This window comes from Cannabis sativa, chromosome 7 (genome assembly GCF_029168945.1).
Source record: "Cannabis sativa cultivar Pink pepper isolate KNU-18-1 chromosome 7, ASM2916894v1, whole genome shotgun sequence".
Taxonomy (NCBI): domain Eukaryota; kingdom Viridiplantae; phylum Streptophyta; class Magnoliopsida; order Rosales; family Cannabaceae; genus Cannabis; species Cannabis sativa.
Window position 1 is genome coordinate 59971157 of NC_083607.1, and position 17027 is coordinate 59988183.

General features: G+C 30.1%; 1 protein-coding gene across 1 annotated transcript; it reads left to right on the forward strand.

Annotated features, from left to right (window-relative positions):
• The first annotated feature begins 332 nt into the window (after positions 1–332).
• Positions 333–6862, forward strand: LOC115696775 (potassium channel KAT1-like). Its single transcript, XM_030623659.2, has 11 exons — positions 333–421; positions 657–875; positions 1048–1206; positions 1289–1346; positions 1428–1745; positions 2514–2753; positions 3261–3359; positions 3468–3503; positions 4346–4531; positions 4837–5059; positions 6290–6862. Exons 1-11 carry the CDS (start codon positions 333–335, stop codon positions 6421–6423), a joined length of 1761 nt encoding a protein of 586 aa, XP_030479519.2. The 3' UTR covers positions 6424–6862.
• The last annotated feature ends 10165 nt before the right edge of the window (positions 6863–17027 follow it).

Below are 17027 nucleotides of genomic sequence, written 5' to 3' on the forward strand. Positions count from 1 at the left end.
TTTTTGCATAAATATTACATATTTTGATTAAGTGCACTAGCTATATTTTTTTCCCAATCGGCCTTTTAGCCAACCACAACTACATTACTATCACTATCAATATCACTAACTATGCATGAAAAAAAAAAGAGCAAATGTGTAATAATAAAAGGCATATAATAGAAACTTAACTAGTGTCTCTCCTATCTTTGTATTATATATATGTGCAAAAACCTTTCTCATAAGTACAAGACTTACTACTCTAATTCAAATCATTAGTAGTTACAAAAGAAAAAAAAATGTTGCTTCCATGCACAAAAAACTTTTGTATTGATGATCATGACTTCCAAGAAATGTTACCACCACTTGGAGCCACAATCAACCAAAACCAAACTACTCGACTCAACAAATATATTGTTTCTCCTTTTAATCCTCGTTACAGGTAAATTAGTTCGCTGAGCTTCTACTTTTGCTTTTAGTTTTTAGTAAGTTTTTCCTCGAGAAATTCTTTCTTTTCTTAAGCTAAAAGCTGAAAAGATTATTTTCGAAGTTTTAGAAGTCTTAAATAGTTTTTAAAAGCTTAATCAACCAACCGTTGTGTGACATATGTTCTTAATTATTTCTTAATATTTATTCTCTCATGTAATTATAATATTAATGTGGTTTGATGAGATTAGGGCTTGGGAGATATTTCTTATTGTTCTTGTGGTTTACTCTGCTTGGATATGCCCCTTTGAGTTTGCATTTTTGCCAAATAAAAAAGACGACGCTTTATTCATAATAAACAACATTATCAATGGCTTCTTCGCCATTGATATCTTTCTTACTTTCTTCGTAGCCTATTTGGATAGCAACACATATCTTCTAATTGACAATCCAAAGAAGATTGCAATTAGGTAAGTATATATTACCAGAAAAGATCATTTCTCGTCGGTTAACTTCTTTAATAAATCGACGCAATAGGTTAATATGTCTATTTATAACAAACGTAAAAAAAAAAGTCTTTTTTTGATAGTGGTAAACTAAACTCTAGTTCATCATGACAATATTTTTTTTCATCTAATTCAGGTACCTATGTACTTGGTTCATTTTCGACGTGTGCTCTACTGCCCCGTTTCAATCCATTAGCCTTCTTTTCTCAAATCATCATGGTAGTGAACTTTGTTTTAAACTCCTTAACATGTTCAGGCTCTGGCGCCTCAGACGAGTCAGCTCTCTCTTTGCAAGGTTTCATTCTATTCTATTTCATTCCATTTCATCATCGATCATATGATTATATAAATATTTATTATCTTTTTCCTTTTTTCAGACTTGAGAAGGATATCCGATTCAACTATTTCTGGACTCGTTGTACAAAACTTATTTCAGTATGCACCTGCCTGAACAAAACATATTATTATACTATGTTATGATTATCACTCCATTTTCTATTTTTTTGAGCTTTTTAGGTGACCCTTTTCGCAGTACACTTGGCCGGATGTATTAACTATTTGATAGCGAATAGATACCCTAATTCAAGCCAAACATGGATCGGAGTTGTGAACCTGAATTTCAAAAGAGATAGTCTTTGGAACAGATATGTAGCTTCGATTTACTGGTCCATCACAACACTAACCACCACAGGTTATGGAGATTTGCATGCTGAAAATCCAAGGGAAATGCTTTTTTATATCCTATACATGATTTTCAATTTGGGATTAACATCTTATCTCATTGGGAACATGACAAACTTGGTTGTTCACTCAACGAGTCGCACCAAAAATTTTGTGAGTATATACGTTGTTATTTGTCATCTTAAGATATTTAATACTCTATAAACTATGTTAGAAAGTTTTAATTATTATGAAAATACTATTTATAAAATTATAGACAACTCTATTTTTCACTAATTGTGTGGTGTTGAGCACCAAGATTAAAACTTATATAAGATTTTCAACAATGCATAATTTTAAGTTGTCAACAATTTTTAATATTACTTATTACATTATATATAGCTACATTTATTTGTACAAGTAACAAAATAACATTTTGTAGTATATGATACCTTTGACCATCTCCACTAAAGTGTTAAAGAGTTTAATAGATATAAAATTGTCTAAATTTAACATATGCTAAAAGTTGTGTTAAACTTAGCACAAAATATAGTACAAGCTAAATTTTATATCACAAGAAATATTACTTTTTTATTTACTCGTTTGCGACATATTAACATAATTAATAATTTTGTACATTTATTTATAAATTTAATAAGATTTTTTACTCTTAATGCATTCGAGTACAACCTAAAATTTGAAATAAATATAGCAATTGATTTATTTTTTAAGCTAAATTTAACTCAAATTATACACCATCAATTAAAGATGGCCTTATGTTCTATTAGGCATTGTAGTTTCACTGTAATAATAATTCTCACGATACCAATAATGTTATTGGACACTGTAATTACTCTTATGCAATACTCATATTAATAACGATATGACATTTTATGTAGTATTGGCGATTGTACTTTTAAATTAGTACTTGTGTTTATGCAGAGAGATACGATGAAAGCAACTTCAAAATTTGCTCAACGAAACCAGTTGCCTCGCGGAGTTCATGATCAAATGTTGTCACACTTATGTGTAAGGTTCAAAACAGAAAGATTGAAGCAACAAAAAACCTTGAACAGTCTACCAAATGCCATACGTTCAAGTATTGCATACCATTTATTCTTACCTACACTTCACAAAACATATCTCTTCCAAGGAGTTTCTCAAGATTTTCTATTCCAATTGGTAACAAATTAACCCTACATACATGACTTTAATTGACATAGTATTTTTTTTATCCCAAATCATTTCTTTTAACTTTTTCTTCTTATTACATTACAAAATTATTTGATCGAGTCTAAGACAGACTAGACCCGTGTTTTGGACTCTGAAATTGAAGTACTAGAGAGTAAATTTTAAGATGTCCTTGCTAAGATTTGAACTTTTAACTTTTAATATAAGTAAGAAGGTTTAATAATTATACCAAACATGTTTAATTTCAAAAAAAAAAAAATTAATTATACCAAACATGATATACTATTTATACGTGTCATTATAGATATATATTGTAACTAATCAAATATATATACATTTTTACCCGATTAAAAATGATCCACATATATGTGAGTTCGCCTATGATTATGAATAACTAAATCAACATTTAAATAACTAATTGCACATTTATTTTGATATTTATTCAGTTATAAATATTTATTTACGAGATAATAATATTTATTTTATTTTAATTAAAAGATTTCAGAGATGGAGGTAGAGTACTTCCCAGCTAAAGAAGATGTTATTTTGCAAAATGAGGCTCCAACTTATCTATATATACTAGTTTCAGGATCTGTAGTAAGTTAATTAATTTAGTTTCAGTCCTGAATGGATTCACAAAATAATCCTAATTTAAATTATAATCTTTAATTTCTAACATAAAGTTTTTACTTGAAAATATAATAGGATTTCATATCAAATACTACTCCTGGCCATGATCAAGTAAGTGTAGTTGTTATATTCACAAATTATATTTTATCAAATACATAATTATGTGGAGTAAATAAATTATTTTGTATGTATTTAATACTATCATCACTATATATTTACCAAAAAAAAAAAAAATATACTATCATGACTATATGTCCTATAGTTAATTGTATTTATAAAAATAAAATTATGGTCGGTTCTAAGATTGTGTAGATTTTAAGAAGAAAAAAAATAGGCTATTAAGGATTTTTAATCCTCAATTTTTTAGTTTGTTGAAAATGGTTTATAAACTATTCACAGTATTATAAATTGATTATTCTGTCAAGTTTTATCACACGCGGCAAATAAAATAATGACATTATCGTTGCTTAGCTAGTTGTCGTGTCAATGAATGCTACGTGTGTAATTAATTTTATAATTTTTTTTTATTTAATTTTACGTAATTTTCTTAATCATGATTTGTTTTTTAATTTAATAATTTTTTAAAAATGCATAATTTTTATTTTTCTTAATGTAGTTAAATTATACATGTAGCGCTGATGTGACAGTTGGCTAAACAGTCATGTCATCATTTTGTTTGCCACGTGTGACAAAACTTGACCAATTTACAATATTGTGAATAGTTCAAGAACCATTTATAACAACCTGAAAAGTTTAGGGCACAAAAATACATATATCATAGTTCGGAGGGTGAAAATTCTAAATAGCCAAAAAAATATTATTAAACCCTTTTTTATTTTTATAAGAAAAAAAAACTTTTTTGGAGCCTCTAAATAGGCGGACCGTAAGTGCAAACCTATCTCTTTTAATCGAGAACGAAACCTAACCCTAACATTCTATATGTGGCTTCATAGGTTATTGGAAAAGCACATGCAGGAGACACATTTGGAGAAATTGGAGTTTTATGTTACAAACCACAACCGTTTACAGTTAGAACAACAGAGCTTGCTCAAATATTATTGCTCAACATAACACCATTGATGAATATCATACAAGCAAATGTTGAAGATGGGAACATCATCATGAATAATTTCATTATGGTAAAGCAATTCAATTTATGAGTGACATGTCCACTCACTACCTATACTCAAATATTACATGCAATAGGAAATAATTTCATGAGTTTTGGTAAAGGTCGGGCTTGGATTAAGATGGACTAGGTCCGTACTTAGGACCCACCCGATTCAGGGGCCAAAAAAACTTTTTTGCCTTTAAAATTATACGTATTTTTTAATAGTATAAAGGGCACAATAATTTTTTTTTCTGAAGGCCTACCCAATCTTAAAACCGACCTTATTCGGTATCAATATTTTACTTGTCTTTAATATTTTTTTTCCTTGTACAGAAGATGAATAATGGGGAAGAAACTAGCTTGGGATATAAAATGAATAATATTGAGAATGATTATTATTTCAAAGGACCAAAAGAGAAGAACATAATATGTGACACTACAATGAAGAAAAGAGTTATTATCCATCATCATCATCAACATCAACAACAACAACAACAACAATATGGGAAGCTAATAATCCTACCTGACTCAATTCAAGAGTTGTTCAAGGTTGCTGGTAAGTTTTTATTTATTTACTTTTCTAGTAAATAAAAGGTTAATTAGGATTTTTGCCCCTGAACTTTGACATGTACCTAATCATGCCCCCTGAACTTTTAAGGTCGTTAAAAATGTCCCCTGAACTATTGAGATTGTTGGATTTAAGGACTTTTGTCTAATTTCATTCAATTTTACTATTTCAATGATTGTTTATGTACTAAACCATGATCCCCAGACTTTAATATCTACCAAATCATACCCCTCGAACTTTGACATGTACTAAATTATGTTCCTTGAATTTTCATCCATGTTAGACTTTTTTACTGAAATTGGAAAAAAAATCATTAAATCCAACAATCTCAATAGTTCAGGGGGCATTTTTAACGACCTTAAAACTTCAGAGGGCATAATTTGGTACATGTCAAAGTTCAAGGGGCGAAAATCCTAATTAGCCTAAATAAAAATATGAACCTTCAATATGCTTTAATAAATTACTCCAACATTTTCTATTTTATTCTTCAAAATTTAACTTGCTAAATTTGACTTTTTTTTTTTATTTTACTTTATACTTTTATATTATATTATACATTAAAAAAAAGTTAAAAATATATGCACCATTTAGTACTCGTTTATAGGGATGGTAATTTAACTCGGAAACTCGTTTAATTACCCGTAAATACTCTACTTATATAAGTAGGGTATTACTAGTTGAATTAGAATTTAGAGTAGCTAGGTAAGAACATGAAAATATATACCTGATGCGGTTATAAGGTAGGGTAATTACTTAGGGTAGTTACTTGTTATTTAGGTAATTATATATATAAATATATTGATAATTTTTTTTTTTACCATTGAACATAATAATTTTATTAATTTATTTAATTATTTTTCTTAAAAATTATTAGGGTAGGGTTAATTACTCGTGGGTACTCTTTTTTTTGATTTAAGCGTTTATATATTACAACATGCATAACCTGGGACTCGAACCCAGGACCTCCAACACACACGCACCCCTTATGGCCACTTGAGCTAGCCTCAAGTGGTTTACTCGTGGGTACTCTATTCATTTATTTGTAGCGTAGAAAATAATTATGAGTTATTTTACTTTATCTGTCGTCGTTTTTCCATTTATTTCTTTAAATTTATAAATAAAGCTTTAGTTTTTAACTATTACAAAGAAATTATAAGATTGCACTTAGGTATATATATATATGCATATAGTTTCTTCTTAGTCCTTGTAAAACTACAGGTGAAAAGTTTGGAAGCAAGCCTACAAAAATCATCAATGGAGAGAGTGCAGAAATTGATGACATAAGTACAATAAGGGATGGTGATCACCTGTTTTTCTTATTTATTTATGATTACAAGAGAATTGTAGAGTAGATTGAAAATTTTAGCCATTGTAAAATAATGAATATTGTATAGTAATTAATGTTTTTGTTTTTTTTGATAAATCAGAGATTATATTGCACAAATCGATATTTACAACATATTAGCACCCTCAATCGGGCCTAATCAATCTATACACAATCAATCTTTCTATACATTACTCTTCTATAGGTTGTTAAACCAATCTCTATCTATGTCTTTGATCTTTTTAGGCAAAAATAAAGCAATTCTCATCTTTACACACTCCTTTAATTATTTCCTCAATCATTCTGCTGGTATTAATGACATTAGTTTGCCACAGTATAGCATTTCTAAGTCTCCATATGTTGTACACCAAGGCTAGCAGCAACATACACAAGCTTTCGAAATTTTGTGATTTTGGCCCTCCCGATCCATCTGATCAGCTGGGGAAGATTGGTTGTTGTTGCTGTCAATCTTATGTTAGGGTTTATAAAACACTTAAGAAATATATAAATCACAGATCCAAACATATTCCTAAAAGTGCTTTAATATAGAAAACCCTAATTCATAAATCTATAAAACCTTTGTTAAATTAAAGAAGAAGAAGATAAAATATGAGCGGAAGCACTAACCTAAAGCCATTGTTGGAGATTGCAGAGAAGGTTTTGATCTTCCAAGAATACACTATTTTCTAGAGTATTTTCTCTGATGGGGAAGGAGAGAATACAGAAACCCTAGTGTTTCTTGGGGACCACTACCTATTTATAGAGTCATCTTAGAATAACTCTTGGGTATTTATAATTTGGCCCCTCAACAAATTATAAATTAACTTATGGTATCTACACATTAATTCCATGACACTTTAATACCCATAACATAATTGGTCACTTAATTTTGTATCACACTTTATAATAGCATATACATTATACATATGTGCCCACAAATGATTTTTAATCCAACATCTTAGCCATCGTTTGATCTCCATCAAGTTTTGCCAAGCTATACCATGCATTCAAAAAATAAATGCAAGTTGGTTTCGTTTTGTTCATCACACAAACAACACCTTTCACTCACTTGCAACCCAAATTTCACCAACCTGTCTTTAGTTTTTAACCTGTTTAGCATCGCCATCCATAGTATCACACTATGCTTTGGGGTATTTAATCTAGCCCATACTTCTTGGCACCAGAACATTTTACAAGAAGGGGGTAAAAAGAGCTTATAGCCAGCTGCTATGGTGTATTTTTGCCCCTAAAATTCTGCAATGTCTGTGACAGCTTTGAGTTGTTCTTTAAGAGCTACCAACTTCTTGTAAAATGTTATTATAGTAATTTTATTATAGTAATTAATGTTTAAAATTGATAGTAATTACACCTAGTTTTTATAGGGTTATGAAATGGGATAATGTATTAATAATTTTATGGATGAAGAGAGGTAAAAACCTTAATAACCCAAAGGGTCAAAGTAAGTAATAACTATTTTCAACGGTGCAAATATATAACCACTTGAGTCTAGTTCAAGTAGTTATAGGAGGGTGTGTGTGTTAAGGGTCCTGAGTTTGAATCTCAAATTATGTATTGTAATATATGAACGCTTAAATTAAAAAAACGGTGCAAATATATGCACCCTCAATCCGTAGCATAAGGCATCTCGGACAATTTATTGTAAGATTATTGTATAATTATTTGACTATATAAAATTTAGTAATTATTCTGCATCACATCTAATTCTAATTATATGGTGGCTTTCTAGATACATTCTTATGTCCCTATATATATGTTGGAGAATCTCATATTGCTAATGTATCGAAAATATATCAAGGAAATGATGAGGAATGAGCTAATTTGGCAAGGAAATGAGCCTAATTGGGTACATCTAACTGCCAAAATCAAAGAAAATGTAAAAGCAAAGAATAATCCTTGTATGGACTAAGAAAGTTAGTCAAAAAGATGAGATTTGGTTCAACAATTTGTAAATTTTATGTATAGAGACAGATATATCAAGGCCTTAGCAAACTTTGTTAAGGTGCTTTTAGATTGTATAAACATTGTTGTGAGCAATAAAATTTACACTGATTCATCAAAAAAAAATATATCGAAAATATAATATATAAGATAAATGAGTACGTTACTCTTTTTATTGTCAATTAATTTTAAGATAAAACTTCATGCATTTTACCCCACACAATTTTTTTTACATTTTCAATCATACACTTCCACAAATTATAACATAGGTATCATAGCCTAAAAAAATTCTAATAAGTATCCAATTCAAATCTAATAACAGTCAAAAAGATAAGCCAAAAGAGCCTCTTATAATTCAGAGATAGTGAGTCAAAAGTGTTGTCGGTAAAAAAAACAAGCAAAAAAAAAAGCCGCTTGTAATTTAGTAAGCCAAAAATGCTGCTTGAGATTTGTTATGACAATTCATTAGTTACATGTTGAGTTTGTTAGAGTAGTTAGTAGTTAGTAGTTAGTTAGAGTTAATTTGTAACTAGCTAAAGCTTATATATATAAATCAACTCTTGTTGATTAATTCATTCAATAAAAACTAATTTTTTAGATCCATTTTTTCCTCTTTTTCTTTTACTTTCTTTTCTTAATGTCCAAACATTTCAACATGCTATCAGAGCGGGAACTTTTACCATTGACAATGAACGTGGCTCAGATTAGAGCTCAAGTTAATGGTCAATGTCTTCCAATTACGAACAGAACCACTAGAGATACTCAGGCTACTAGCCAAGGTCTTCTAACTACAAATAGAGCCATCATAGACGATTCCGCATCGATCTCCCTCAATCATAGTTTGTCGATCCATCTCAATAATCACAACTATCTACTTTGGAAACAACAAGTTCTGGCAGCCATAAGAGAAACAGATTGCAGAGATTCATTTTCGATCCTCTTCCGCCTTGAATGATGAAAATTGCATTCTTCGCAATGTCAGTCTTGCGTTCAACGATTAGGAAGTTCAGGGTCACCTTCTGGTGTCTTGACTTATTTCCTCAATGACAAAAAGTCTTCTCAGACGCATGGTTAGTTGCGAAATAACTCGTCATAACTCAGTCAATATTGATCTTATTGACACGACTCCACTTGTGTTTGAAAGCTCGTTTCAAGATCTTTCAAGTCATATTTTATACATATTACAATTCTGAATATTTTAAGTCAAAATTTTGTCCTCAAGTCAAGTGCGATTTTTTCTACAGATAACCCAAAAAATGATCCAACGGACACGACTTGAGCTCCAAAAATTAACAATTTTCATCTATAGTCAAATTTAGCCATTAGATCATCATCAATGGTCAAGATCAAGCCAGAGTGATTTTTTCATATTTTTTGTATTATTTTAGTGGATTTTCTTGCCTATAAAGTGAGAGCTCCATTAGCTTATTTTTCACATTCAAAAAAGTCCCTACAAGGTCAAGGCATCTCTCTCTAGAAATCTGAGCTCTTGCCTTAGTTAATTTTCTTGTAATTCTCTTGAGAAATAAAAACTCAAAGTAGACGTAATTCTATTACTGTCGTGAGACAATAAGGAGTGAACTACTATAAATCTTGTGTGTGTCTCTTATTTACTTACTTAACTCTTATCTCATCTCGTATCTAGCAAGCGAGTGTTGACCAGTTTTTTACAACAACAATCACTGCTGAGATTGTTTGGCTACACTCTCTGTTTTCAAAATTACACATTCACAATAAAGACTCCCTACCATATGGTGTGACAACTTAAGCACATTTTTGTTAACTGTCAATCCAACGTTGCAAACCAAACATAGTACTTTATCAAAGAAAAGGTTCAACAAGGGTTTATCGAGGTGAGACATGTCCCAACATTTGATCAACTTGCAGAAAGTTTAAGCAAAGCCATCACTAGTGCACAATTTGCTAATTTTAGAACTAAACTCAAAATTAAAGATGTGTCAATTATAAGTTTGAGGGTTGGTGTAGCTCATTAGTTAGCTATTAAGTTTGTTAAAGTAGTTAGTTAGTTAGTTAGAAATATACCATTTATATGTCTGAGGTCTAATGGAAGTTGAATACTCTCAAATGTAGTTTGATGAGTCATTTTTGTTTTTATTTGGTTGTGCAAATGGGTTTTTTTTAATTATTTTTTGAGATCAAATCTATTTTCGATATAAAGAAATGCTAAAAGGTACAGTGATGTCTAGTATTATCTAATTTATCATATTAATTTAGTATAGTTAAGTAGTAAATCCTACATAATTTAATGTAATAATTTTTATAAAATATCCCTAATCATTCTTAAGATGTCACTATTAGTACTTAATAACAATGATCATTGATATACTTGTAAGAGAATAAGGATAGAAATTCAATTTTGTATTTTTATGTTTTATTTTAAAACATTGTTATAAAGAACTAGTAGTGCTTAATACTATTATGAGGTGGTGTTTTACAAATGATGATCGATATTCTACAATAGCTTATTAAATTAGAATATATAGAACTCAATACTTAATTCAATAGTGATATTAGATTGTCGAGAGAGGATGATAGCATTTCTCTTTAGATGAATACTACCGTCAACCTCTTAGTCAATCTTCGTGCTCGAAAATGTATGTCAGAATATTTTTTTTTATTTTTTCTTCATTTGTTATAGTTACAACATCACCCTGTAAATTTTTTAAAATTTTCAAATAGTGTACTGTGTCGAAAATAGATTTGAAGTTTTTCGAACACGCATGGTAAACTGAAATATAAGGAACTCTGTTTTTAATTTCGTAAACTATTCAGAATCTTTTGAAAATTTACACTAATGATATTATAAATATAACAAACACTGTTATAAAAAAAAATTGAAAAAAGTATTTCCACATGTAATTTTGAACGCAAAAATTAACTAAGAGGTTATAATTAGTACTCGTCTTCTCTATGCAATTGTCAATCATGGAGCAAATTATAAGGAGCATTGCTATTAGATACTAATATTAGTGTCAATTATAGGTGGCACTCTATGATTGGTTAACGATATTCTCTAAAAACTATGTTCTTAAGTTATATAAGATTCGATACTTAATTAAGTACCAATAGTACCTCTTAGCATTTCTCAATAGAGAATTACTAAAAAGCACCACTGACACTTAGCATCATCTTCGGTGTCATACTGATATTAGTGTAATTAAGTATCAAGTCTCATATAAGTTAAGAATATCGTTAACTAATCGTGAAATACCAACTATAAAAGGTGTTGGATACCACTGAGTATCCTATAATAATACATTTCTCAATAATAAGAGGCAATGAAAATGAGCAAGTGGTAAAAGCATGATGAAACGGCGGTGCGTAGGTCCCACATCCACACTCTCAAAACTCATTATAGAGACAATACTTCTTAAACTACGCAACTCATTTAAAAAGACAAAATTAAATTAAATTAAATAAACATAATACTTTGATGGGAACACAAGAAGAGCATAACCTTTTTTGTTTTTATTTATTTCTTTATTATCAATCCCACTTCTCTTTTTGCCAAATTAATCATATTATAAAGTAACTTTGATTAGCTATAATACAATTTTTGTAATTATAATTTAATTATATATAATTGTGTACATTCTAGTTATACTTAAAGTAATCACTTTTTTATTTTAATAGATATAGATTGATTGGGATTAAATAAAAAGAAATTAACAAAAGTCTAAAAAAATTAGAAAAAATTGAAAGAGCAAGAAAATACCGCCATCTCATCAAACCTAAAAAAAAATTATATAGATATATAGATAGATTATATTATATAATATTATAATTGTACATAAACTTATTATACTAATTTATATCAATAAATTCTTTAATTAATATTAGTAAAATTAAAAAACTACACTATTCATAATTTTTTTTAAAAAGATTATAAGTATAAATTGAGCTCCTAATATATAATTACAAGATGTGTCTGGATATAAGTTAATAATTATTTATAAATTTTAATATCTTTTTTGACAAAATAACTAGTAATTACAGAAAAAAATAATAATTTTTAGTACTTAATATTTAAAATAAAAAGTTTTAGAAATTACATAGTATAATAACACTCAATTTTCATAGGAGTGTAATTGTGTGGTTAGTCAAACACACAAAACTTTATAATTACCTTCAATTACTAATTGTAATTTTTTGTTGGCCTTCTAACGTACCTTAAAACTCACATTTTATTTTTCAGTTTAATTACTTGATTCATAATTTTTAAAATATTTATAAAAATAAAATACTATAATATTTTTCTCAATTGAAATTTATTCTTTACGTATGAACCTACTAATATTGGCTCCCAACTATATAATCTTGGCTCCGCTCCTGACTATTGATATAATTTATTATTGGATTACAAATATTTTGATTAAATAAATAATATAAAAAATCGTTAACCAATCATAGCATGCCACAATATTGAGAAAGTTCAGTCCTAAGTATAAACAAGCGAGACCTGTGCTCAGGGCCCACTGACCCAGGGACAAGAGCAAAAAAATATTTCTTTTAAAGTTATACATATTTTTTTTACTAGTTATAAAAATACCATAACTCATTTTAAATAAAGGCCCAAATTTTTTTCCTATGACCTACTAAAATTCAGAACTGAATCTAATATTTAACACTTTAAAATAGTAAATAAATTGAAAAATACCTATTTTTTATATCCATTAATCAAAAATACTTTCATAGTCTATTTTATTAAAATATACCTACTTTTATGAGTGAGTTCTCCAATATACCCCTACTTTCTACTTATGTCAAACATATAATTTACATTAACTTAAGGAGTATAATGTGGACATCATCTATAAAAATGAGTATATCTTGAAAATAAAAATAAAAATTATAACAAATAAAATAAAATAGGTATACTATATATTTTCTCCCTTAAAATACCTAATCAAATCATAATTAATAATTATTCAAAAACACAAAACACAAAACTCCTCCTTTTATTAGGAGAATGATGTTGGATTAAAAATCCTAAGTGGGCACATATGTATAATGTATATGCTATTATAAAGTGTGATACAAAATTAAGTGACCAATTATGTTATGGGTATCAAAAGGGTATTAAAGTGTCATGGAATTAATGTGTAGATACCATAAGCTAATTTATAATTTGTTGAGGGGCCAAATTATAAATACCCAAGAGTTATTCTAAGATGATTCTATAAATAGGTAATGGTCCCCAAGAAACACAAGGGGTTTCTGTATTCTCTCCTTCCCCATCAGAGAAAATACTTTAGAAAATAGTGTATTCTTGGAAGATCAAAACCTTCTCTGCAATCTCCAACAATGGCTTCAGGTTAGTGCTTCCGCTGATCTTTTATCATCGTCTTCTTCTTTAATTTAGCAAAGGCTTTATAGATTTATATGGTTTAGGGTTTTCTATATTAAAGCACTTTAGGAATATGTTTAGATCTGTGATTTATATATTTCTTTAAGTGTTTTATAAACCCTAACAAGTGGTACCAGAGCAACCTTTGTTTAATTAATTGAAGATCTGATGATTTGGTTTTATGAAATTTGGGGATTCTGAAAATTAGGGTTTTATTTATTTATTTTAGTGCTGCCGCATTTTTTTTTCTTCAGTTATATATATTTCGTTTTAATGGGTTGATGAGAATATACATATATGTATATATATACTGTATCTTTAGTGGACTTTGATCGGTGTTAATTATTTCAGAATTGATTTGTATTGATCATTATATAATATATATATATATTGAATGTTTGCTGTGCGGCTCAGTTAATATATATACTGAAATTATTTTAGTTTGACTACTATTTTGTTTCTTTTGTTATATATATATTGTTTTAAGAATTTGGGTATACAGCTTCAGTAGGCTTTTCATTATGCGCTTTGGATTCATTTCTTTTTAATGTTATATTCAATTAAGTGTGTTTGTTTCTATTGTATGGCTTCAGGGCCTTTATTTTAGAAATAATATGAAGCGTATATTATACGATGATGAGCTTTGGACTGTTATTTAAATATATGTATTACATGTTGTTTTCGTTTTTGGTTTAGAATTAATTTCGGTGTATATATATATATATTTTGGTACAAACAATTTAATTCAAATTTTGGTGTTGGTTTATGACTAATATTTTGAGTAAATTAGTTGAAACAATATGTCGCCAAAGTGACCTCTTTTGTGTAGATTAATTTATTTAAATATTAGGATGGTTGTGTGTTTGTATTTGATGCTTATATTGACTAGCCCAAAGGTAAGTGAATATTTTGCTAGATTTCAAACATACCTGTGGCAATAAATATGTGACAATTATAAGGTATTTTGTGTGAGCAATACGTTAGTCCAAAGATTAACCTATTGTTTGACACAGTTTTATTGTCAATATTTGATTGCTACACCAAGAGTACCGCTTACAGTTAATATTACTGTCCAAAGACTTGATATTAATGTGTGTTTGGTATCTTGAGATGGGATTAACCAAATTTTGAATTTATTGTTTAATTATGCATATTAATGTGAGCTTGTTTTATTTGTTCTATATTCAGCTAGTTCATCTTCTGCTGCTTCAATATCTGCTAACATTAATTCTATTCCTATGCTTAATGGGACCAATTTCAAGGATTGGAAAAGGAACCTACTTATAGTTCTGGGATGTATGGATTTGGACCATGCACTAAGGAATATTGAACAACCTGCACCTCTCAGTAAGGAAAGTTCCCATGATGATAAAAGGGAATTTGAGAGGTGGGATCGTTCAAATCGCATGAGTCTAATGATTATGAAACACAGCATTCCAGAAGCCTTTTGGGGCACAGAATCCGAAGGGGTTACTATGGCTAAGAATTTCCTTGAACAAATTGAGGAACGTTTTGCTAAAAACGATAAGGTTGAAATGACAACACTTCTTGGTTCTTTAATGAACATGAAGTATAAGGGTCAAGGAAATGTAAGGGAGTACATTATGGAAATGCATCATATTGTCTCAAGATTAAGGACACTTAAGATTGAGCTTTCAGATGATGTACTTGTACTCATGGTTTTGTTAACGCTTCCTCCACAGTTTAACCAATTTAAAATTAGTTACAACTGTCAAAAGGAGAAATGGACTCTCAACGAGCTTATTTCTCATTGTGTGCAAGAGGAAGAAAGGTTGAAAAAGGACAAAACCGAAAGTGCTCATTTGGCCACTACTCCTAAGGATAAGGGCAAGAAAAGGAAATTTGAGAATGAAGCTGCTAAGGGTCCAGTTCAAAAGAAACAACAACAGGATTCTAAGGGTTGTTTCTTTTGTGACCAACCTGGACATGTGAAGAAAGATTGTGCCAAATATCACGCATGGCGTGTAAAGAAAGGTATTAATCTTGCTTTGGTCGTTTCGAGGTTAATTTAGTTTCAGTACCTAGAAACACTTGGTGGATAGATTCTGGTGCTACTACTCACATAAGTGTTTCTATGCAGGGTTGCCTGAGCTACCGAAAGCCAAGTGATGGTGAAAGATACATCTTTGTGGGCGATGGTCAATCGGTGGAAGTGGAAGCAATTGGGCATTTCGCATTGTTATTAGGAACCGGTTCTTATTTGGATTTGAAAGACACTTTTGTTGTGCCGTCTTTTAGGCGGAATTTAGTTTCTGTTTCTTTGTTGGACAAATTTGGATATTGTTGTTCATTTGGAAACAATCGGTTTACTTTGTCTTTAAATTCAAATATTATTGAACCGGTTATTTGAATACTTATGACAATCTTTATTTGTTAGAAACAATTGCATCCTATAATGAAACCTTGCATGTGGAATCACGAGGTACTAAACGCAAATTAAATAAAGAAAATTCAGCGTCATTATGGCATAAACGCTTAGGTCATATCTCAAGAGGTAGAATTGAGCGTCTTGTGTCTGATGACATTTTAGAGTCTCTTGACTTCACAGATTTCAATGTACGTGTAGATTGTATCAAGGGAAAACGGACCAAAACTAAGAGATTAGGTGCCAATAGAGCTTCGAAGTCTTAGAATTGATTCACACAGATATTTGTGGGCCATTCCCTACGGCATCTTGGAATGGTCAACAATATTTTATATCATTCATAGACGATTACTCACGTTATGGGTACCTATATCTCATTCATGAAAAATCTCAGTCTGTGGACGTGTTCAAAGCTTACAAAGCTGAAGTTGAGAATCAACTCAACAAAAGGATTAAGAACGTCAAATCTGATCGTGGTGGTGAGTACTACGGTAGATATGATGGCTCAGGTGAACAACGTCGAGGACCATTTGCTAAATTCCTAGAGGAATGTGGTATTGTCCCACAGTACACCATGCCAGGATCACCTAGCATGAATGGTGTTGCTGAGAGACGAAATAGGACTCTTAAGGATATGGTAAGGAGCATGATCGCTCATTCTACCTTACCCGAGTCCCTACGGGGAGAAGCATTAAAGACAGCGGCTTACATTCGAATAGAGTACCAAGTAAAGCGGTTGCAAAAACACCTTATGAGCTTTGGACAGTCGAAAGCCTAGTCTAAAGCATTTCCACATTTGGGGATGTCCAACAGGCAAGGCCTTATAGGCCACATGAAAATAAATTGGACTCCAAAACGGTTAGCGGCTACTTTATTGGTTATTCCGAGCGATCTAGGGGCTATAAGTTTTATGATCCCA

Bases quoted from the DNA above. Each gene is read 5' to 3' on its own strand.
- LOC115696775 (XM_030623659.2), top strand. From the start codon at position 333: ATGTTACCACCACTTGGAGCCACAATCAACCAAAACCAAACTACTCGA. The intron at 876-1,047 runs GTAAGTATATAT...CATCTAATTCAG, and splicing joins CCAAAGAAGATTGCAATTAG to GTACCTATGTACTTGGTTCA. The intron at 4,532-4,836 runs GTAAAGCAATTC...TTCCTTGTACAG, and splicing joins TCATGAATAATTTCATTATG to AAGATGAATAATGGGGAAGA.